This window comes from Halichoerus grypus, chromosome 3 (assembly GCF_964656455.1).
Source record: "Halichoerus grypus chromosome 3, mHalGry1.hap1.1, whole genome shotgun sequence".
Taxonomy (NCBI): domain Eukaryota; kingdom Metazoa; phylum Chordata; class Mammalia; order Carnivora; family Phocidae; genus Halichoerus; species Halichoerus grypus.
This window is the reverse complement of record NC_135714.1, coordinates 182,941,731-182,966,734: the sequence shown is the minus strand read 5'-3', so window position 1 is coordinate 182,966,734 and position 25,004 is coordinate 182,941,731. Positions and strand designations below refer to the sequence as shown.

The following is a 25,004-nucleotide window of genomic DNA, read 5'->3' as shown; positions in this document are numbered from 1 at the left end:
GTTTTTTTAATTTTTTTTAAAGATTTTATTTATTCATTTGAGACACAGAGATACAGAGAGAGAGAACATGAGTAGGGGGAGAGGCAGAGGCAGAGGGAGAGGGAGAAGCAGGCTCCCCGCGGAGCCAGGAGCCTGATGCGGGGCTCGAGCCCAGGACCCTGGGATCATGACCTGAGCTGAAGGCAGACGCTTAACCAACTGAGCCACCCAGGCGCCCCTGTATTTGGTTTTTAAATGGCAGTCTTCTGAAACGCTATTAAAGGAAGGGAGGGGCACCTGCACCTTTTCTCTCTCTCTCTCAAATAAATTTTAAAAATCTTAAAAAAAAAAAAAACGAAAGGGAATTTACAGTCCTCGAAAAGTGGTCTTGCATCTCGATCCCAGCCACTGTGTACAGACCTGTCTGCCGTGCCACCTGGGGCGATGTGGGCAAAGCGCTGCTGAGGTCGAGGTCACTCTCCTCCCGTGAGAGCTGCTCGGCCATCACAGACACCCGCCTAACTTGCATGTGAGGCACTGTGCCTACCAAGCATTTTTCACAGTGTCTCGGTACATCTCAGATAACCCGATGAGGAAGGAGGAAGTACAGGCTGCTACAGAAGAGGAAACAGAGGCTCCGAGGGGTTAAATTATTTGTGCAAGACTGTACCAGTGAGATGTGTTCCAGGGGCCAAAAGTATGGGCTTGGGAGTGAAAAAGACTTTGGCTTAACTCCGAACTCTGCAAACACTGGCAAGTTGCAATCGATTCTTGTGATTTGCAGTAGTTATGTTCTATTAAGCAGCCACGAACACGTTATGAGTGAATACTGACCCACTGCTCCGAAGGGAAATAGAAGGCAGAGTTCTACAAGCGTCTGGTCACAACATTTTTACCAACGGGGCCAGTACAGAACCTCGTTTTGTGGGTGTTTCTGTTTAAAGACGCCTTAGCAGCAGATATTGTTGATTCGCTAACCCAGAACTCACGGCCGACGGCACTGTAACTCAGGCCCGAATGAAGCTTACCTAACACCCGCCCAGAAGCACATTGCAACCTTCTGGCACTCAGGAATACCAGGGAGCGCTCAGCCTGGTCATTTTCAACGGTGAAATCATCAACACAAACACAAACGTGGGAAGAACGAGGCAATCAAGATACCACAACAAGGACACTTGTTCACAGATGAGTGCTGAGACAGGAAGCCAGAGACTTGCCTTGTCGCACCTGGGCTGGGAATTCGTACCTCGGGTGACTCAAATCTCCCCCTACTCTGTGCGGGCAGCGACCACAGAAAATGATTTGGGGTTACAAATAAATTTTAGTGAGTGAATTCCAAAATACAGAGTCCACAAGAATGAGGATCGACCTGACGTGTCTCAGTCTGGTTTCTCCTCTGCAATCGGGGCAGTGATAGGTGCCCTCTCCCCCTGGGGCCACCGTGAGCAGTCCATGACACAAGGCAGGCGTGGCTCTCAGCCCAGTGACCAGCCCACGGTGAGCACTCACTGGACAAGGTTGCTATGGTGATTGTTCTGCAGGTCTGGCTGGAGCCCTGTGGTGAGGCCATCCAGAGCCGGCTTGCAGGTTATTGTACCAACCTGGATGGTACAGCTGGCCAGGGCCTGGGAAGTGTTTCCAAGGATCCCTTTTCTCAAGGCTGTCAAAAACCTGGGCCCAGCAAACACCACTGACAGTTTGCACAGACATGTAAATGAAGGAGCAGAGTAAATGGCAACTGGGCTGGATGCATTTCAAAATCAGTGAGCTGGTCCTCTGCTAGCAGTCGCAGCTTCCTCGTGCCCTGCATCTGAGAGTCAGCAAAGCTGGGGGGGGGGCCTGGGCGGGCTCCCCCTGAGATCGTTTTTAGGGTGCTGCATGGTGGGGGTGGGTAGAGGAAGGGGCGCAGGCGCGGGGAGGCTTCTTCTCCACCCTCACCCCCTCTACCTCATTTTCAGGGAGTGTGTGCTCGGGTTTTGGTGCAAGACCACACAAACCTTTGGTTCAGCTCAACTTTCAAACGTTTTGCTGAGCCAAGTCTCACTTTAAACTTTGGAGCCACAGCCTCATTCATGGTTAAAAATCTGGGCGAAGTCACGTTTGTTAAATAAAGAAGGCCCAGCTGGCTTAACGCAGGTCCCTAATTACCCAACTGGGGTTGGAGCTGACTGAGGAATAAAGCAGCTCTGAAAAGGCACACACAGCTGATGATTTTTTTCTTTTTCCCCTACCACGTATGCCCGGAGCAGGGCTTCAAGAGCTGGCTTTAATCTCCTGGCGGCTGCAGGGCGCTGAGCCCATAAACAGGAGGGCCCGGTGTTTAGTGGGAGCAGGTGCGAGCCTGCTTTGGCTAACGGGGACTCGCCAGCAAGGCTCCTGCTTCCCAGGCACAGATGAAGCGAGGCCCGCGACAGGGTGGCGGCGCGGGGGGGGGACCGCTCCGTCCCTCGGCTTCCAGATGACTGTATTCCGTCTAGACTGCAGCGCTAATGAAGTGGACCAGCTGCACGTGGGAAAGGATGCTCCAAAAGCCCCCGCCCCACAATTACCAGGCCAGGCGCGCTTGCAGATCGATACCCTTGTTCTCTAGACTCTGAATATTTGAAGCTCTTCTCCGAATTTCCTTTCCGTACATGACAGAGATAGTCCTTGAGCTGCCAAGTCTCCGGCAAAGTCAAATAGGACACCCGGGGACTTCTTCCTTAGAGGGCCAGGGCTATGTTCCTGTCTCCTTCTGGTTCACATTTCTAATGAAATGAGGAGGGACGCTTGTTTTTTTACCTCCTCTGGGAAAGCTGGATGTTCTGCTTTGTTCTGCAGAGAACATGGCTAACTCTGCATTATTATAGGAGGTCCTAGATCCGAGCTGCCCATGACAAGTACTTAGAAATATAAAAACCATGGGGTGGCTGGGTGGCTCAGTTGGTTAAGCATCTGCCTTCAGCTCAGGTCATGATCCCAGAGTCCTGGGATCGAGTCCCACGTCGGGCTCTCTGCTCAGCAGGAAGCGTGCTTCTCCCTCTCCCACTCCCCCTGCTTGTGTTCCCTCTCTCTCTCTGTCAAATAAATAAATAGATAAATAAATAAATCTTAAAAAAAAGAATGTAGCTGCTGGGTTTAGATAGAAAGAGATGATGAGATTCAAGAAATGCACAGACTCTCCCACAGGACGTTGGCGTTTGCCTCCATCTAGCGCCTGCCATCTTAGCCATTCCCGCCTCATCTTTGGGGGCCTTGATTTCTGGACCATCGGCTGGACCCTCCTTGTAGCCGTACAGCCCCCACCACCCTGTTTTTTCCTAGGAAGGCAGCAAATAACTATATATAGCCCCTGAACATATAAATCAGGGGTTACCCATCTATCTTTTATGGTTGTGTCACCAAGTTCTTCAGAGAAAAAGCTCAAAGTAAAAGTCACTGCCATTTTCCTTGGCCAATAATCGTAATATTAAAAAAAAAAAAACCTCCACTGGTAAGCAGGAAGCTACCCTTCCTCCCCAGACCATTTCATGTTAGTTCACTATTTGCATTTCTTTCTAACTGGAAATAAAAGAATATCTGGGGACAGGTGATAGAAGAAAAGAGCTCAGCATTTCCTTCCTTGCTCACCACAAAAGCTTGCATTTATAGAAGAGCTGCAGAACCACCAGGTATTCAAGGGATGCCAAAGAACATGAGAGAAGGGGCCGCCTGGAAGGACCAGAGTGTGTGTCGGAGACCAGAGTGGCCGGATGGGTGCAGACAGCTTGGCCAGCTTGCTGAGAGGCACGTCTTGAGAGAGCAATATGGGGGGGGGGGGGGGGCGGGTAGCAACAGCCCTGATCTGGTGGCAAAGATTCAGGAGCTGTGTTACCTTGGGCTAGTCACTTAACTTCTCGGAACTTCCTTTTTCTTAACTGACAGGATGGCAGCAGAGGTGTTGCGGGCAAAACAAAGCAGCATTCGCAGCCATCTCAGCCACCAGCTAGCCGTGGGCAGATCACTTAATCATTTTGCGCTTCTGATTCCCCACCTGTAAAACCTATCTGCGCTGTGACACCGTGAGGTCATGGAGGGAATACACCCGAGAGGCCTGTTGCATAGCAAATGCGTAATCGATGCAATTACTCTCATTGCTCACGATGATGCTTAGGCCTAGCTCTCTCCAGCTCTAACATGTGCAGAACAGTATCTTCATTGGCTATCTCCCTTCCTAGATTATAAGCTCCATAGGAACCTTACGTTCACCTCTATCGACTCATATCTTTACAAAATACCTGGCATGCAGTAGGCCCTCCGTAAAAATGTGATGAATAAATGAATGAACTCTCTGCTGCCTTAAATTTAAGTCAACTTGTTTTCCAACTAGATGACACAGGTTCATTCCTGAATGCAGAGGACGAATGTCACATTCACACTACAAATCTCACCACACTGGGTCCCAGGCCGGGCTGAGGGAGAAATCGGTGAGCACTAAGTGTTAGCAGGAAGCTCAGGCTTCTAGCCTGTGCCGACAGCCCGGTCACAGCTGGGGCCAGCTGGCTGCAGTGCAGAATGGAAGCAGGGTGGGGGGAGGGCGGGGAGGTACCTACTTTCACAGCGTAGGTGCTGCCGGGGTCCTCGGAGCAGGTGGCGCAGTAATAGATGGCATCCCCCGAGTCACAACAGGGCTTGTTACAGGTCAGTTTGAAGAGTGACCAGTTATTCTCGTTGAAGTGCAGCTCCTTTTTCTGGCCGCCCATGAAGAGGTCCTCGCACTTGGCCGCGAGGCGGACCAGGGACTGGGCATAGAGCCCCCCGAGCTTGGCATAGGTGCCCTCCTTGCTGCTGATGCTGCTCAGCAGGCTGTGGAGCTGGAGTTGGGTGCTGCTGGTGGATGCCTGGCTGGACACGCTCAGCTGGGAGGACGAGGCCGAGGGGACCCCTTTGCACTGGAGGCTGGGGCTCCCGCACCCGCTCTTGCTGCCCGCCAGCCCTGGCACTGGCACCCAGTGGCCGTTGCCTTTGAAAGTTTTCTCCAGGGGTTCAGAAGAGGAGATGGTATGATGATGGCGGCTCCCGGGGCTCGAGGAGTAGCTGAAATGGGGCTCTTCGTGGGCACAGACGTTGGTTTCTGAGTGGCTGAGGTTCAGCTTGGGACTTGCTGTTCTTGGCTTGGGGGAGCCCTGGGTCCAGAAGAAGCCGTCAGGTGAAGAGGCTGCCCGGCTCACTAACTTCTTCTGGGGGAGAGGCGGGGGCTGTAGGGAGCCGCTGGGGGACACATCCTCAGTGGAGCCCGAAGGGAACGGAACAGGAGCAAAGAGCTTCTTCCCACTGCTGGTGGGTGAGTGCGCTGGCTCAGATGGAGGGCCTGAAATTGAGAAATAGCAACAATCAGGCTAGAGGCCAAAGCCAATCAGTTCCGGGGCCCCGAGGTCAAAGCAATTCATTTTATTTGTATCCATTTTCTAGAGACAACAGATGCACAACGAACAAAATTCACAATGCAAGAAAGGTATACGGTGCCAATGAAGTCTTCCTCCTCCCCTGTCCCTTAGCACCCTGTCCCCCTCATCGGAGGAAACTGCGGCTGGTAATTTCCAGGGATCCTTCTGGAGATTTACCAAACAACCCAAACAAATGCACAGCACACATTTACACAAAGAAGATATTTCACATCAGATGTACAGATCTATCCAATTCTTTTTAACAGCGATCCCATAATATATCATCCGTGCAAGTATAATTTATTTAACCGATCCTCTCGTGATGGGCACTTCGGTTGTTTCCAACATTTTGCAAGCAATGCATGCAACAGCCACGGCAAACCTGACTGTGGGCTTTGAATGGATTTTTTAAAAGTCAGGTTAATAGAGGGTACAATTTACCGACAGCAAAATTCCCCCTTTTCAGTGTGTACTGCCATGAGTTTTGACAAACACCCTGGTGCCTTGGGGGGCAGGGCAGACCCAGAAATATCTTAGAAGGCGGAGGTACGTGACTTTATAAATGAAGAAACAGATCTCTAGGGAAAGCGAGTCTTTCCTAGACCCCCAGTTCCCAGAGTGGGGCACATGGATGCTGACCTTGATGGGGGGCAGGGTGGGGGAGACTCCATCACGGCCTCAGCCCCCTTCCCCACCCCCAGAGCATGGGGATGTTCAGAAGCATCACAGACGGTGAGCTGGAGGGCCAGTCTAGACAGGATGAAGACTGGACTTCACGCTTTATATCAGCATAGAAAATGGAGGTTTCACAATGAAACAGGAGTTCAGGTAAAAATAGGCAGGAAAAAAGGCAGAGCCACTGGGCACGGGAAAGGGCAAACTGAAATAGTCCTCATGTCCTTCACTCTCAGAACTGACTGGAGGATGTCCCCACTCTTTTGATAGCAGCTTTGAGGGCAATAACTGAAGTATTCATAGGTCGTAAAATGCCTCCCAGTATCCCGAAGGTTAAAAAGTGAGAGAAATATGGGTCTTACATTCAAGGACAGAGGCACGGGGACATGCGCCCCTCATGGAGTTCCCCAAGCTGTGTCATCCTAACACAGGGCGGGGCATGCGGTGTCTCTCTACACCTCTCTACACCTCTCCCCACCTCAGCAGAATGACCGGAAGGCAAGAGCTACAGCAAACATGGGTCCCAGGCACGCAGCGAAAGACCCCCAAGGAAGCAAACTGTGAGTTCTGTCTCAATGCACAGGATCTTTCTAGGGCTGCTCCCGCAGAGTTAACAACTTTCTCTGCCCACACTGAGGCCCCCTCTGCTTTCTTCAACCAAAGTGGGGACAGAAGGGGCCCCCGAGGAACAAGCATGGGTACCAGGCCCCTCGGATCAACACTGGGTCTCCTTACTTGGGATACCCCATAGGGAGGAGGGTCCCTCTCGGGGAGTAAGGGGCATGCGCACGTCATCAGGGCTCCCCTTGCCCTGGGCAGAGCGGGCACGGATGTCTGTGCCTCAGCTTCACTGATGAGAGCAGAGTCAGGGAGCTGACAGCAGAGGCCTCCCGTCCAGGACAACCCCAAACGCAAAGCTCACAGCACGGTAAGGTAGATGCATGCAGCTTGATGAACGCACGAGCCGGGGACCAACAGGCTCGTGCAGGGAGAAGCCTGCGCGGCACAGGGAGGCAGTCGGGCCCCACACCAACACCTTCCCTGGCTCTACTCCCTCTCTTCCCAGACCCCGGAGAAAGCACAGTGCTCCTCACGTTCCCACATCTGCACTAGGCAAGCACTCTTGCTGCCCAGTGGCTTCACAAGATCACAGTTTTCCTTCCCCTCACCCTGCGTTGCTAATGACAGGTGGGGCGCCTGCCAGCAAGGCTGAATGAGTGATTTATACCCTTCCAGGAGGCCAGGCTGATTATAAACCAAGCCACAGTGGCACGGTCAGGCCAGCCAACTCTACACACCCGTGTATTCTCCCCTCTCAGTCAGAAGGGTGGCAAGCGAGAGCCAGGCAGCCAGAAGACGGGAGATCCTGATCGCAGCTGATCTCAGCAGGTTCTGGAACCCTGGGGTCCTGGGTCCCCCATCCCATACTCTCCAGGAGGAACCTTTTCTCCTCTCAAGTGTATAGTCAGCAATGGGGGCAGCTGAAGTCTAGGGCTGTACATTCACTTCCTCTCTGTGCCTCCCTCTAGCAGAGGCTGAGAGAGCAGGGGGAGCATCCCTCACCAGCTCCTGGGCTGAAAAACGGAGGAGCAAGACCCCTTATACCTGGGGCTCTCAAAGGACACTAAGCCTCAGCCACCAAGTACCCAGGTGATGAGCAAGAGGGCAGCCAGGGGGAAACAGGTCCATCTCCTGGCCTTTCTGCATTCGGCACGGCGGAATGTGTCAAAGGGTCTGATTCTCCATTTGTTATCAACAGACAGAAGTGGGGGCGGGGGGGGGCAGGGGAGTGTGATCAGAGTCTCTGGTCAATGCTTTAAGCATTGTCTCCAGTGACAGGGACAGCCGGCCTATGGTGAGGATCCTTCTGGTCCCCAGGCCCGCTGGCTGGGGTGTGTCTGACAAATCAGCTTCTGGGCTAGCTGCTGCTTTAAGCCTTGTGCTAGTTCCCCATCCTTAGGGGTTTGCCTTCCTTGCTCTCCGTCACGGTGACACCCCCATGACGGCCTTTTCTGCCTCGACGGTGGTCTGAGGGCGGACAGCAGGACCAGCCCCGAGCTCGCCGTTGCCCTCACCCGGCTGAGTTCCCTCCTTTAAAAACTGACCGGATGGGGGGCGCCTGGGTGGCTCAGTTGGTTAAGCGACTGCCTTCGGCTCAGGTCATGATCCTGGAATCCTGGGATCGAGTCCCGCATCGGGCTCCCTGCTCGGCAGGGAGTCTGCTTCCCCCTCTGACCCTCCCCCTCTCATGCTCTCTCTCATTCTCTCTCTCAAATAAATAAATAAAATAAAATAAAATAAAAAACTGACCGGATGGCATCATGGTGAAGGTCCCTTCCGGCAGGAATAGTCTATAATTTTGACCACTCACTCCATTTTCAACCCCTCCCAATATGCATTTTGTCTCAAAGCTGCCGCCGAAATAAAATACCTCTAGACAGAAGGCTCTCTTCCTTCCACGGTTCCTCTACCTCTAGTTTCCTTAACTTTTCAATCTGTAAGGACAGCAGGAATCTTAAAAAAAAAAAAAAAAAGAAATCCTGTAACACTTCTTATTCCCTAGATTACCCCGGAGAATCAAAAGGTTCTGCTTTCACACCAAAAATAGCTTGTGTGTTCAGGCAGTTGGAAGGAAGTGATTTTCTCCCTTACCCTCCGGGTGTTCCCTTGCTCTCCTGTGGGAAGTGTGTTAGTCAGCGGCTTTGATCAGATCTATAGGTAAATCTGGCAAGGAGTACCAGGTATTCAGTGGAAAATGGTTCATTTTTCTTTGTTTCCGAGATGCTATGGGTCTGTCACCCAACAAAGCATGTCCTAACCAGAGGACGGCACTGCCTCCGAGTGCTCCCCGACCACACTCGTCTGCAGCAGGGCAGGGCTGTAGCTCCCCAAACCTCATCCAGGGAATGAGGCTCACCCGAAATGTGCACCTTACCCATATAATTGGGTATTATGTACACAGATGGTGATTTTGAGGTAAAAAAAAAAATGCCTAATTCTGTAACAGGCACAACCTGAGGCATCCTTCTTAAGGTTTCTTCCTTCCTTTCTTTCTTTTTCTTTCTTTTTCTTTCTTCCCTCCTTCCTTTTTCTCTTTCTCTTTCTCTTTCTTTCTTCCTTCCTTCCTTTCTCTTTCTTTCTCTCTCTCTTTCTTTCAATTTCTTAATTTCTTTACTAATTTCTTTCCTTACAGTTTCTTAAAGTTTTTCTCCAGATTTGGAACCACAGCTAGTGAGAAGACCATACTTCACCCTGAGAGCCCCTGGGCACCTCAGGACCACATAACAGCTCAGCTGGTAGCATTCCCGGGGCTACTCCGAAAGAGATGTCAATGTGTAGCCCTTCTCAATGAAACTGTGCTTCCTCTACCATGAAACAAGCAGTACCTATTTGCTTGGGACCAGAGTGCACCCCTGAAGACCCACTCTGATTCCACCAGTTTCTTCACTTTTTCATGGGGGAACCGCCTCATGAATGTGGCTGTAGGCAACAGAGCAGCTAGATTCTTACTACAGTTGACCCTTGAACAACATGGGGTCAGAATGAATGGGTCCACTTATATGTATTTTTTTTTAAATAAATACAGTACAGTACTGTAAATGTATTTTATGATTTTCCTTTCTCTAGCTTATTTTATTGTAAGAATGCAGTATATAATACCTACAACATACAAGGTATGTGTTAGTTGACTCTTAATGTTATCAGGCTTCTGGTCAAGAGTACACTATTAGTAGTTAACGTTTCTGGGGAGTCAAAAATTATATGTGGATTTTTGACTGTGCGGGGGGTTGGTGCTGCAACCCCTATGTTTTGCCAGGGTCAACTGTATTTTTTTTTTTTTTAAGATTTTATTTATTTATTTGAGAGAGAGAGAATGAGAGACAGAGAGCATGAGAGGGAGGAGGGTCAGAGGGAGAAGCAGACTCCCCGCCGAGCAGGGAGCCCGATGCGGGACTCGATCCCGGGACTCCAGGATCATGACCTGAGCCGAAGGCAGTTGCTTAACCAACTGAGCCACCCGGGCGCCCGGGTCACTGTATTTGCAAGAACTACCACACTCTGCATTTAGAACAGCCAGAAAGGAGAGGGGACAAATATGCCTTGACACCTAAAATAGTTGCAGAAATCACAGGCAAACCACTGGTTCAGGAAAATATGCCTAAAAAAAAAAGTCCTGAAAAAACTCTGGCCAACAGCCCATCTTCTCGGGACTCAGATTCAACAGCAATGAGAAGAATTCAAATATATCCTGGTTTTATGTTGGTGTTAGATCACCCCGTTTCCAAATTCTGGCTTACAGCTAAGAGTGTAAAAAAAAGGTGAGAATGGAAAATAGTTTTCTGGGAAGTTTGCCTCCATCGTAGTTACATCATCAGTAGGTTTTTAAATGACTTTTCATACTAATTGGTCCAGAGAGCTCCAAACCCCTGTTCCTAAGTTTTTCTTCCAATTTCCAATTTGGCATATAAAGCCAGTAGCCAACTACAGAGTAGAACACCTCTGCATCACTTTAGTGTGTCCGTTTCAGGGAAGAGAAAGTGTTTCTGGTGGAAAAGCCACATATCACATATGGGGCACTGGGTGGGATCTTAAAAAGACCAAGGGGAAGGTATACTAGCTTGGTGCCATTATATTTATTTATTTATTTTTTAAATTTTCTTTGTTTTAAGATTTTATTCATTTGAGAGAGAGAGAATGAGAGAGAGAGCATGAGAGGGGGGAGGGCCAGAAGGAGAAGCAGACTCCCCGCCAACCAGGGAGCCCGATGCGGGACTCGATCCCGGGACTCCAGGATCATGACCTGAGCCGAAGGCAGTCGCTTACCCAACTGAGCCACCCAGGTGCCCTGGTGCCATTATATTTAGAAAGCAGAGAAGAAATCAGGATTTCAGTGGTTGGGATAAGCAGCTTAAAGCCAAGGCAAAAATGCAGGCCAGAAGTTCAGACGTAGTACTGTGATGTTTTCTTTATCATAGAGTCCTCTCTTCTTGTGGGGTTTTAATAGGTACCTTCATTGTTCTCTTCGGCCAAGATGAGAGGTAGGCTTAAGGAGGAAGTGGTCAGTCCAGTTTTGAGCTCTGTGAATGAGCCCGTCTGGCTCCCTCGGCACACAGCTCTGCCTTCTGACAGCAGACGGCCAGAACAGATGTGGAGGCCAAGGGCAGAGTCAGGGCCAGGAGTACCCAAGCTCCAAATTCCCAGCTTTTGGGTCTGGCTATTCTCCAGCTGCAGGTAAGGTAAAGCAAACTGGATTTTTTTTGGTTTGAAAAACTTGGGAGTGTTCCATGGATCATTTTCTTTTTTTTAATGAGGATATAGACTATAGAGCTGGAAATGGCTGTATAGATTTATCCATTCACTCAGTTAATGTTTCCTGAGCACCTACTAAATGCAAGGCATAGGGAACAAAGCAGATGGATCAAACCTCTCCTACAGCCTGCGGCCTCATTCAAAGAAAGCCATCTATGTGGGCACCTTGCCAATGGCACACAGAAATGGCACTCTGGCAGGTTTCTGCCAAACCCCCTCTTCCCACCCCGTGAGACCCAGTGAAGTGGGTGGCGGAGGGGATGGTCTAGCCTCACGTGTAGCTTTTTCCTCCAAGGAAAAACTGTGCAAACTCTTGTTTGGTCACACAATCAGAAAGGCTCAACTCGAAGTGTTTTTTAAAAAAAAAAAGCAGGCAAGTATCCCTTCAAAAAGAACCCTTGCTTTCTCAAGAAGGTAAACGTGGTCTGAAAATGGAAGCATATTATTAACATTTTACAACTGGCAGGAAAATGTGGCATTTGTGAGGAGTCTCCCCGGAATACTTAATCATCCCAAGAAACAATAATCGAGATGTGAATGCAATTTACATGCAAAAGAGGAGAAGCCCTGTCTCAGTTTGGAAACTGGCTCATGGCGAACATTCCATGCCCACCACCCCAGTGTGGCTGCGGAATCCTGCACTCTCCATGTCCTGTAAGAACACAGGATCATTTAGGGGTTTTCTTCCAAATTAACAGTAAAATTAACAGTTAGTTCAAAGCACTTTCTCATGCTGTTGATGGAAGCGTAAATTGACATTTTACAGGATAATTTGGGAACGTCTATTTAAGATGTATATGTTTTGACATATCAATTCCACTCCTAAGAATTTATCTTACAGATATGTTCACCAAATTATCTTCAAGTGTGTCACGGGATCTTACTGGAGACTGGTAATGAAAATCACCTAACCATGCATTGTTAAGAGAGGGGTTTAACCACTTTGCACAATGACAAAATACACAGCATTAACAAAAATGAGATCAATTCAGAGGTTCTGATTTGAAAGACTTCAAGATATATTAAGCATAAAAATGTGTCGAATTGAGGTTTATGACATTTTAAATATGGATAAAAGGGGCGCCTGGGTGGCGCAGTTGGTTAAGCATCTGCCCACAGATCAGGTCACGATCCCAGGGTCCTGGGATCCAGCCCCACGTCAGGCTCTCCACTCAGTGGGGAGCCTGCTTCTCCCTCTCCCTCTGCCTGCCACTGCCCCTGCTTGTGCTCACTCTCTCTCTCTCTGTGAAATAAATAAATAAAATCTTAAAAAAAATAAATACGGATAAAAATTTCTAGGAAGATATAGAAAAATATGCTCAAAATGTGTCAAAGGCAGGAGCTTGTTTAGAGGGTATCTGATGACTTTGTCTTTTCATTTCATATCTTTCCCCATCATGTGAATTGTTACCAGAGACATGTACTGACTTTATTGAAGTAGTAATATATATTTTAAAATTCAGCTTAAAGGGAATAGTTTAAACTAAGGTAAAGCTTCACTTTTGTGATATTGTAAGGGCTCAGGCCACAGACATTCTGAAAAATGAGTATCTTTTCCTTTGGGATAGCTCCTTCATCCTTCACTAATCCATCTCCCAGAACAGAACCCATGACTCAGTCTGTCTCCATCGGGGCAGGGGATGAGGCAGGCCTAACTGCAAAACACCAAATGGAATATATTAGACCAACCCGGCCAGTTTAGGATCAAGTGCTCTGACAGCCTGTTCGATAGTCAGAACACACTATTTTCAGCTAGGGAGTTTTAGATGCCTTTTTAAGGGCCACCTTTTCTTCTTACAGAGTCTCAGTTAACAGCCTGAGTAGGGGAGCAAATGCTCAGTGAAGGTTAGGCTGTCACTCCTGACTGACCTCTGATCTTTGTGGACTTACCGTCTCTCTTGACAGATCCACCCCCCCCCCCCCCGCCCACTTCCTGGCTTGATTTTTCCCCATAGCACTTACTGCCATCTGACGCACTGGCTACTTTAGCCCTTTATATCTTTCTCCTTCTCCATCTCTCCCCACTGGAATGTGAAAGAAGGAACTGGGCATTTTTCTTGTCATTGCTGTATGTTCAACATCTAAAATTGTACCCAGCACAAGGTTTGGATTCAACAAATACCTATCAAGTCAATGACTGAACTAATGTATATATTTTAAAAATCCTCTTGTAGGGAGGGCACCTGGGTGGCTCAGTGGGTTAAGCGGCTGCCTTCAGCTCAGGTCATGATCTCAGGGTCCTGGGATGGAGCCCCGCATCGCATGGCATCGGGCTCTCTGCTCAGCAGAGAGTCTGCTTCTCCCTCTCCCTCTGCCCCTCCCCCACTAGTGCTCTCTCCTGTGCACGTTCTCTCTCTCTCTCAAATAACTAAAATATTAAAAAAAATCCTCTTGGCATAATTACTGAGGAAAAGAAGCTGACTACTATCAAGATATTTCATTAACTTGGCCATATCTCTGGTCTGCTAACCATAAAAATACGAACACTTACCTGGTACATACCTTCATGTGAATTCATACCTACATTCACTGTGTGGCCAGACCTCTTATCTATTGCTGGTGCCAACAGCTTCAGTTCGACAGAGCTCTTTCTAATCTCCTCTACTGTGGGAACCTGGCATCCAGGATGTATGTTAAAGTGTGGCACTGAATTTTAACGTTATCCTAAATCAAAGAGGAAAATGATTTTCATGTGACATTAGGTTCACCTATTTAAAAGGAACCATTTAGGGGCGCCTGGGTGGCTCAGTCCTTAAGCGTCTGCCTTCGGCTCGGGTCATGATCCCAGAGCCCTGGGATCAAGCCCCGCATCGGGCTCCCTGCTTGGCGGGAAGCCTGCTTCTCCCTCTCCCGCTCCCCCTGCTTGTATTCCCTATCTCGCTGTCTCTCTGTCAAATAAATAAATAAAATCTTAAAAAAAAAATAAAAGGAACCATTTAAAGCATGAGAGTCTTCTGCTGCCCATCTGTGGGGGTCATTTAGCTGACCACTGTGCCTCATAGCTATTCACTACAGATCACCTCTTGGCAGCATTCATGGATCTGTCCTGACACATGCAGTTTGTCCCTCCCAAACCAAGCATAAACCAAACAACTGCTTACATGGATTTTTCCTTCCACTGAGTTGACTCACTGTTCAATTGAATTGCCCACATGGACAAATGGGATAACAGATGTGCTTTGAGGGGTATGACATGCAATACAAGCATAAAGAAGTGAAGTTAATATTGATATAAAAATGATACTTTGTAAACATAAAATTTAGACACACTGGTTTTTAAAATGCAACAAAGTTATACATTTCAATTATGTTTGTTTTTCTTATAAATTTTTTTTTAAAGATTTATTTATTTATTTGAGAGAGAGAAAGAGAACGAGGGTGCACATATCCATGGGGGAGAGAGGGAGAGGAAGAGGGAGAAAGAAACTTTAGCAGACTCTGCACTGAGCGCCGAGCCTGACGTGGGGCTCCCCCTCAGGACCCTGAGATCAGGACCGGAGCCGAAACCAAGAGTTGGACGCCTAATGGACTGCGCCACCCAGGCGCCCCTTTTCTTATAAAATGTGAAACTTTTTTTTTCTTTTGGCCACAAAACCCAAATAGTAGAAAACTAACTTTAACCACTAACCGTGATAAGCTTCCAAGAAATTTACACAAACTACTATTATGACACTGGAATGACTTTGTCCTCAACTCACTCAGATCAGCCTTTACTGCAGATAGGAAAAGTCCACAAAAGGCATCTCTTTTCATTAGTGAATTCCTCCTGACCAAACAAATAGTCTAATGATATCTTTACATTTAATATTAGAGAAGTAGACACGACATTCTGGTCTCCAGGAACTTTAGCTTGAACTAACTCTACCTCTCTTATTCAGATCCACTGTCTCAGCTTCAGTACTAGATACAAATAGTCACAAAAGGTGTGATGGATAAATACTTCAACATTATTTTTATGAGGTAAAAGTGAGCAAGAATTCATGGGATTGAAAGATAACTGTTTAGGAACAGATCGAAAGCAAGCCACCTCGGTTAGTGAAGAGAAGCGGACTGAAGGGTTCCTCACATTTCATGACCAGTGTGGTTCTAGATAGTCTCCAGACTAATGTCTAATAGACGTGACAAAGGGAGGGTGGAGAAAGAAAGCATGGTCTGGGGTACAGAGCCATAAGCAGGAACAGCAGGTAGAAATTGTTCACTCTAAGGACCCAAAGTCTAGTAACAAAGTATACACTTTTTGTTGATCTAGGAATTCAAATTTTGAAGTGCATTCCCATTGAATAACTGGCTCATGATAAAGGCAGAACCATGAAAATATACTCATTTTAATTAGAAAATGTCTGAGTTAGGTGTCACCATCGTACTCCTAAATCCCCAATGGCTCCATTATTTCCCACTTCTGCACATTGGTTTTGAGAGCTTTGTACAATCCAGCCTCTACCTTCCCACCAACCTCTGGTCCCATTTTCCCCTTGCCTGCTTCCACTGAAGTGTGTCAGGTGGTCCTGCCCTTTTCCCAGCATGCCCTGCTAACCCTGTGCCTTGGCGCCTCCTTTGTTGTTTCCGTAACCTGCAGAGCCCTTTCCTCCCTCTACCTCCTCAATTGTAACCACACTTGAGACATGAGTTGAAGTGCCATCTTTTCCAAACGCCTTCCCTGAACCCTTCCACAGCCCTCATTGATTCCTCTCTCTTCTGGAAGCCTTGATAAACATTCATGTTCTGGGAAGCCCGATCTCCTAGCTTAGACCAGCCACCTGTGTGTCACGTGTTTTAGGCTTGTCTTCCTAGCTAGACCTGAAGAGTCCTGAGAGCAAACATGATTTGCCGGTTCTGACTAGCCCAGTGCACAGACAGTTAGGTAGAGTTCTCATCAACATGAGCTGGCTGGTGGCCAGTGGGGCTCCACTGTACACTGCTCCCTCAGAATTGGTCACAATCCCCGAGAGAGCACATCAGGGCACAGGGTCCAACCGTCTACGAGCCCAGCCCACCTCACTGTGGAATAATCCACCTCACAGAATTTTTGCACAATTTGATGGGAAAAGGAAAAAAAATGGAAGCCCAGGAAAATCTGCAGAGAAAGCAAGCCCTCTTTTGCTACATCCCACCCCAATCAAGACTAAGAGATTTCCTGTTTTGAAGTCTGAGCTATCAGAAGTTTCCCGTAAGAACACACCGCAGACTGACACAACATATGCTCTAGACTTAGCAGTACTCATCTTTCCTATCGAAATATGCTGGTGATTGTGATTTTACAATGGAAGCCTCGACTCCAAAATTGCCTACTGGGAAGAAATATTTCCATAGGAGTGAGAAAAGGTCGTCATGTTAGCACATGTCGAAAACTAACGTGTTAAAGCGAGTTTAAGAGAAATGCAGAAGACACACACGCACACGAAGAATGTTGAAACGGTGAGAGGTTTTAATACTACCTAGCACAACTACAGAAACACAAGAGTTCCTTCTCAGGAATGTGCCCAGTCAGGACATACCCACATAGTATACCTTAGAGCTTTCTCCAGGGAGTGGGACGGATGGTAGCCTCACGAAGCCTCCATGCTTTAATTCAACAAACATTTATATAAGCACCTGCTGTGTCCAAGTGTGTGTGTGCGTGTATGCACGTGGGTGTGCACTCATACACATGAAGGGGCGAACAAGATGGCGGAGAGCGAGAGAGAGAGAGAAACATGGAGGGTGAAAACTTGTGGCTGGCAGTACCTAATCCCCTGAGAACCAATCCCAAGGACAGAAATGGAGGACAGACCTATACATAAATGGCTCATCACCCCAGGAATCAGTGGACGCACTGTGTGTCAGTGGAAAGGGCGCAGAATGAGGCGCCTCATCATGTATCCAACAGGGCATTAGTGCCAACTGTTCCTGGGTGGAGTCTACCTCATGGGCAAAGCGGGACCAAGACGGTAGGTCCAGCTCAGCCATTCCCAGTCGTGGCAGTGAGCCCAGGGCTGGCCTTCCAGACCCGGGAGAATCTAAACCTCCCCGTCAAGGTGAAGTCTGTTACCTCCATCGCTGCAGGTCCTGGAGTCCGAGGCCAGGCTGTCTGTGGAACCCGTGGTGAAGCTGACGGGGACAGCCCTGCAGGGAGGGCTGAGGCTCTCTGCAGAGCCCTGGCTCACTTTCTCCAAATCAGAGCTGCTCTTGTTCATCTTTAAAAGGTGCCTGGAAAATGTGAGAACAAACAATAAAAGCAATTAGCTTGGTTTCTCTTAAAAAACCAGGTGATGGGTCATGAACCTACTATGCTCCCGGAGCCTGAACAGTACCAGCAAGTTTTGAAAAAATGATTTTGGGAAGAGAGAACGGGCACTCTTTTGAAACCTTGTGCACGTGAATGGTAGGAGATTTCTCAAGTGTGGTTAGGAGGAGTGAGTCTACAAAATTTAGACAAATGCCAAAATCATGGTTTGGGAGGAAATATGCCTTCGTATGCTGACCCTGTTGGCCATAACATTTACGTTACCTACTATATAACATCTCTATGAAGAAAAACACAAACATTATCGTAAGAGTCAATGTATAGAGATATACAGAGATTGGGTAGCTTTTGCAAGATCACAGGGCAAGTGAATTGCAAATTAGGACTAAAAAGGTGGGATTTCTTTTTGCCTGGCATTCTCTTGACAGAGCTTCAAAGGGTCTAGGTCGTTCCTTGGAATTAAGGAAAACTTTATATCAATTTAACCAGACTTCTAGTGCAATGCTCAGAAACATGTTAACATAACCCTTCTTCCTGAAGTACAGAATCTGCCCGTAGGCTTTCTATGAAATCTTTCGTTGCATCTCTAAGACATCATTACCAATATATCAAGGACTGGAATACCAAGTTCAAGAGAAAAATAACTTGCCTTGGAGGAAACACTGCCATTATCAGGTAGAGCGGTTAGCTTATTGATTTCTCCTTCCCTTTCTCCAAGGACTACATGAATATTCACTCTGACCTGACATTTTCACCACAAAATGAGGCAGACCACAATCAATCTAGCTCTCTCCCTGTTGGTGGTAACCCAGATTTGTCTGAACTGATATTTCCTGATGACATTCCTGTTCCCACTAGAGCAGATCTATATCTCAATATCTGCTGTAGGAAATATACAATGCAGTATTGATTTGGCATCAGAACTGCCTTATTTAATGCACATGACCTTACAGTCAAGAATTTATCGATTGTTCTTTGTGTTCAACATTGCCAGGCCCTGCATTGGTCTTTGCAGTCCAGGGGATCCTGTGCTGATTACCAGAAAAGTTTAGAGAAAGTTTGTTAGCTACCATGAAATACTCTTTAGGAACACATCCTTCTCCTCACCCCCAATTCTTAGAACCACATTGAAAAATATTTTACAGCTGTCAAATATAAGTTGTGATAGTGATGGCAAGGTTCTGACTAATACCATTTCTTACATTTTAATGTCACTGGAGGGCTCTGGGAAATATCAGATCCTTAAGAAGTGCTGTGGCAGTCGATTATCTTTATTTTACCCTCTGGCAAAATAAAATCATAGAAAGTTTTGTAAAATATTTTTATTCTCATCAGATCCATCAATCACGGCTTTTGCAGATACAGCCTAGATATGCAGTTGTAATGACAACTCCCCAGTCTAGGAGAGAAGCCAGCTCTGTGGCAATGCAACGACCCAGCCCCCTCCAAAGTGGCCTCTGGAGTCTCTCGCTCCTCAGGTCCAGAAAACTGCCAGCACCAGAGTTCCAGCACCAGAGTTGCTGAGCGGACAAAGCTCCCCATTCCGTAAACCTAGAGAAACACTGAATGAAATGTATATAAACAGATAAAGCTAAAAAACACGTAAATAAGTGTATGTGTGAATACACACACACACACACACACACACGCCTTGGATATATTCCTTGAGCAATGTTATTCAAATCACTAGTAGTGAATGAATGGCTAAGTCAATTTAGTGAGTCATGGCAGTTTACCAGCAGTTTATTTTAACAAAATATGCTGCTATGGGGCCAGAAAACATGAAATATTATAGTAAGGATTTTTGAAACATTGTTTTGTGACACTTGTTTCAGGTGTGTGCTTGTCAGATCATGATAGTAAATATATTTCTTATTGTGGGTCATTGTTAAAAAAAGGCTAAAAATCATTGCTTTAGAATCGGTGGTCAACAAACATTTCCTTAAAGGGCCAGATGGGTGATATTTTAGGCTTATGGATCATATGGTCTCTGTTACGACTACTCAATTCTGCTGCTGGAGCAGGAAAGCAGTCGTAGACTCTACGCAAATGAATGGACATGTTTTCCGATAAAACTTTATTTACAAACACAGATGACCACACTGTAGATGGTAGATTACTGATCCCTGATCTAGACCAGCCTTGTCCAACAAAATTATAGTGCAAGTCATGTATATAATTTTAAACATTTTAGTAGCCAAATTATAGGTGAAATTATTTTAATAATATCTTTTATTTAATAAAATATATAAAAATATTGTCATCTTAATAGGCAATGAGTATAAAATCATTAATGAGATATTTTACATTTTTTTTCATTCTAAGTCTTCAAAGTCTGGTGTGTATTGTGTACTGACAGCACAACGTAATTTAGACTAGCCACATTTTAAGCTACTGGCTATTGTACTATTCAGTGTAGATCTAAAGAAACTCTCATACATGGACAAGGCTCTTCATGGTGTTACTAACAGCAAAAACAGAATCATAAACAGTCCAGTGTCCATCAATAAAATAATGGATACATTGTGGTATAGTATTATAATGGAATATGATATAGAATTCAAAAATAAATGAACTTGATTTTAATATACTAATATTGAAATGACTCTTAAATGTTGATGTTAAAAGCAGCTTGCTGCAAATCAAAACCGCAATGAGATAATCACCTCACACCAGTCAGAATAGCTAATATCAAAAAGATATGAAATAACAAATGTTAGCGAGGATGTGGAGAAAAAGGAACCCTCATGCATTGTTGATGGGAATGCCAACTAGTGCAGCCACTGTGGAAAACAGTATGGAGGGTCCTCAAAAAATTAAAAATAGAAATACCATATGATCCAGTAATTTTACTTCTGGGTATTTACTTGAAAAAAAAAAAAAAAAAAAACCACTAATTTGAAAAGATATATGCACCCCTATGTTTATTGCAGCATTATTTACAATGGCCAAGATATGGAAGCAACCAAAGTGTCCACTGATAGATGAACAGATAAAGAAGAGGTGGTACATATATACAATGAAATATTACTCTGTCATAAAAAAGAATGAGAACTTGCCATTTGTAACAACATGGATGCACCTAGAGGGCATCAGGCTAAGTGAAATTCGTCAGACAGAGAAAGACAAAAATACCCAATGATCCCACTTACATGTGGAATCTAAAAAACAAAATGAGCAAAGAAACAAAAAACAGAAAAAGAGACACATAAAAACAAGGAATAAACTAGTGGTTGCCGGAGGGCAAGAAAGTGGGGGGAGAGTTGAAATACGTGAAGAGGATTAAGAGGTACAAACCTCCAGTTATGAAATAAATAAATAAATCACGGGGATGAAAAGTACAGCATAGGGAATACAGTCAATCGTATTATAATCACTCTGTATGGTGACAGATGGTAACTACACATCGTGGTGAGCATTTCATAATGTACATAATTGTCGAATCACTACGTTGTGCACCTGAAACTAATATAATATTGTATGCCAACTATACTTCAATTTAAAAAAAAAAAAGTAAGTTGGAAAAGGTCTCAAGTACACTGTGATGCCGTTTAAATATCTTTTAAAAATACATAACGATGCTATAATTTTTTTGTTTATCATATATATGTAGTAAAATGGAAATAATACCCATCACCTTCAAGATACTGAATACTCTGGGTAACAATGGGAAAAGGAAACAGAAACTAAATACGAAGTGATCTTCCACTGGACCTGTAATGTTTTATTTTTCAAAATCTAAAATGGCAAAAGGTTAATAATACTTGAAAAATCTTTGGAGGACACATGACAGTTAAATTATTCTTTGAACTTCACTGTAGGCTCGAAATATTTGATAAATCGAAAACGCACATTTCTAGAAGGACAGAAAGTCACTAGGGCCTGCAAGAGCCCAGGGATGGCCACTCTTCTTGACCTGCTACAGAGCCGCTGAAAGGCGAGGGACAGAAAGGATGACCCAGCAGGATTTCCACCAGGCCGCACCGTGGGACAGGCAGATTCAGTGAAGGTTAGTAATAACCACAGAAGAGCCTTATAGCTGGAAAAAGTTATTTCTCAGACCTAACCACTCTTCTGAGACTTCAGAAATTAGTTCTTCCGAATCTAGTCACTATGAGGGAGAAGTCACAGTTTTGAACTCACCAAGTGAATGCAGACAAAATTAGCTTATTCTTGGGGTTGCAGCATAAATCTTCGGCAGCTTGCACATGTGTGTATGTGTAGGGAAGTAGGAAGCCTCCAAAAGTAGACCTTGGTAAATCTCAGTATTTAAGCACAGGGGGAATTTTCATGTTTTCATGGCTCTGGGAATATTACTCTTTCTCTACTAAAAGGGCTCAAGAAGCCCAGGCTCCCACCAGGTAACAAAAGCCCAGTAAGCATTTGGAATTCTCTGGTGTAAATGGGGAAGAAAGGAGTAACCCTTGCTCATAATAGCGAAATCTTGGGAGTGATGACTCTTTTATATGAATTGCATTAAAAATCTTTCTTGGAAGCCCGTGTAATCTGCACTCTTAGAGAATTGCCATTTTAAGTAGGCAATGAGCAAAACTACCTCAGATTTCATAATGAAAGGGGAAGCTTATCATCAGAGCAGAGACTGACAATCAAGTTGCTCTCGTGTGTTCCATCTATGCATGCAATGGATTTCTTAAGAATCCCCGGAAAAAGGTGACTTTTCTGAGCCCTACTGGATTGTTCTATCAGACCTAAGGCCAGATGACAATCCAAGGGCACCCAACGATGCACAGCAAGACTCTACTGATTGCTTCTAAAGGCGCTTTCCCCTCATTAATGATAGTTTGATCCGCTGTTCATAAAACTGGTGCCAACCATCTAAAAGATGCAATCTGATGTCACGTCATTTAAGGAAGTGGCTTCAACGGGCTGAAACCACATACTCCGGTCTTTCCTCTCTGGGTGGTGAATAACATTCTTATCAGCTGCACGGACAGCATGGTCTGCACAGATGTCTTTGCTCACACAGCGTGATAAACGACTTGTTCTTACTCAGACTTCCTTCCCTGCCTCCCGTTGATTAGCCAGAGTCACAGGAGAGTAGGATGAAATACGCGGCCAGAGGCCCGGTGTCCTTAGAGACTGAGCCCTGCAGCTGCCGCCCGGTGTTTTCAGAATGGCTTTTCCCCCCATTGTCCTTAGAGAAAGAAGCCCTGCCAGAGTTTTCTCCGTACTGTATTGGTAGAAAGCTGGAAAAAAAAAAAAAAATCCAGGCGGAAGAGCCATCTGCCAGACTTCCTCATTCATAGGAACAAGCCTCATCTAAAAATACCCCCAAGCTTTTAGAATGTCCGAAATTCTTAACAGATGCCCTGCCCCAGCAGGACTGCATCTCAAGCTTCCCATGGCCGCCAGGATCCTCATCAGATGGCACAGTTTGTAAAGTGTGACGGAGGCCAGGGTTCTTTCTCACTGCCCTGACTTTTGTTCAGTTCACACGCATTCGGTTGAGAGCCTTTTGCCTCCGGAGCAGAAGCTTATGAAAACCCAAAGAACACTAGTGCTGAAATTCAGTCTCGGGACTCTAGACCCCGGTACAGCTGCACACCAAGCCTTCGCATTGATCAAATTCACTGCTGAGTTTGATGATGACTCGGAGAAGACCTCTGAGCTAGCTCGGAAAGCACACACAGGTTAGAAGATGCTACACCCATTTTTTAAGTTGCCAAGAAGAAGTGAAAACAGACCAGCTGTAGATGCAAATAAGTCAAGTCATGCCTAAATCAAAGAATGAGAACCCCTTACCATCCTAGACGTGGCCCGTCACGCCATCCTCATTGGCAGGGCCCCCCAGAGCCTGGAGACGGGCTGGGCCAGTGACTGTGGGGTCCCATGGAGCAGCCCTGAGGAGGAGGGCCAGCTTCGGTGATGGTGGCGGAATGCCTTGTCAGCCAGCTGTGAATTCACTGCTCAGAGCTCTCCTTTCGCCTAAGTTCCTCTCTGACTTTTCTATAAAATGCACTTCCTCCCAAAGCACAGGAAAATAGGGACGGCTCTGCCTCTGACCTGCAGCTTTCAATCTCCGATTGTCTTGTTGGGCTCCAGTGTTACCAGCAATTCAAATATACTCTGAAACACAGTCAGCCGCACCCCACTCATTCTCTACTAGGTAGCCACATCCTAAGGTCAAAATCATTAAATGATTCAAGTTGAAACACTGAGCTTGCTGGTGAATAAAAGCACCTCATTTTTTACTTATCTTATGCCTCTATTACCTGCAGTGTGTCCCCCATCCTGTCTGTCCTGAAGAGCATTCCCAGGTTTTTGTTTTTTTTTTTAAGATTTTATTTATTTATTTTGACAGAGAGAGAGAGAGACAGCGAGAGAGGGAACACAAGCAGGGGGGAATGGAAGAGGGAGAAGCAGGCTTCCCGCCGAGCAGAGAGCCCGATGCGGGGCTCGATCCCAGGACCCTGGGATCATGACCTGAGCCGAAGGCAGACGCTTAACGACTGAGCCACCCAAGCGCCCCGCATTCCCAGGTTTTTTAAGAAATAAATTTTGACTGCCTGCTCTGTGGTGAGCACCGTGTTAGGTGTTGGGGATACAAGAGTGCATAGAGATGATGCCATCCTTGCTTCAACAAACCTACGACCCAGAAGATAAATACTTGTCAAGCTCCCCTAAAAAAGTATATGGAGGGTTCAATCTATACCTTCAGGATAGATTTGCAGCCTTGGGGGTTGAGCATCCTGACTCCAAATCTTTCTAAAACATTGCTCTCATAATGATGGTTGACCCTGATGAGCCCTATGCAGAGCTCTTGTAAGTATTCTTAACCTCGGCCACCATACTGGATCTTGGGTTCTCCGTGGTGACTGAAATATTCTTTGCCAATCTCAATTTCAAACATTTTCCCCCACTGTTTATATATTACAACATATAGCTAGACTTCTCATTTGGGAAGAAAAATGATCACCATTTTGTTTTTATACTACTACTTCTCCTCATAAATCCTTTGCTCCAATTGGGCTAATTTCTCATTGTCTGCAAAGCACTCTGCATTACTGTCCCCTCCCCATCCTAGCTCTGAAGAAACAACTGTCTCTCCCTTTCAAACCTTTACACCCTCAAAACCCAGGGTCAATATCACTTACCTACAAATCCCTCCCAAACCATTGCAGTCTTTTCTGACTGATCCGTCTTCTCTGGAACGCACACCAAATTGAGTCTGATTCACATCACTGAGCATTAGGTTATAATCTTGGTTAGATTATTCTAATTGTTTCATGTGAAATAGGCTTGTTACCACGCCCAAATTATAAACTGAGGAGCTGTGTCACACTCAGAATATACTGGAACACACAGTAATTACTAAATACTTCTTGACTAAGTTTATCTGCCTCTGTTTCAATAACTCGGTGGCATCTGGGAGCATAAATGTTTCCTTTCAG

The 25,004-nt window shown here is 46.1% G+C and overlaps 1 protein-coding gene across 1 annotated transcript in view; it reads right to left on the bottom strand.

The window, feature by feature from the left end:
* PRAG1 (PEAK1 related, kinase-activating pseudokinase 1) overlaps nucleotides 1–25,004 on the bottom strand; it is a 49,208-nt gene that overhangs the window by 3,527 nt on the left and 20,677 nt on the right. Inside the window, exons 4-5 of the mRNA XM_036070061.2 lie at nucleotides 17,398–17,555; nucleotides 4,551–5,308 (exon numbers count right to left, since the gene is read on the bottom strand). Coding sequence (XP_035925954.2) covers nucleotides 4,551–5,308; nucleotides 17,398–17,555 — 916 coding nt within the window. The remainder of the gene's footprint in view (nucleotides 1–4,550; nucleotides 5,309–17,397; nucleotides 17,556–25,004) is intronic.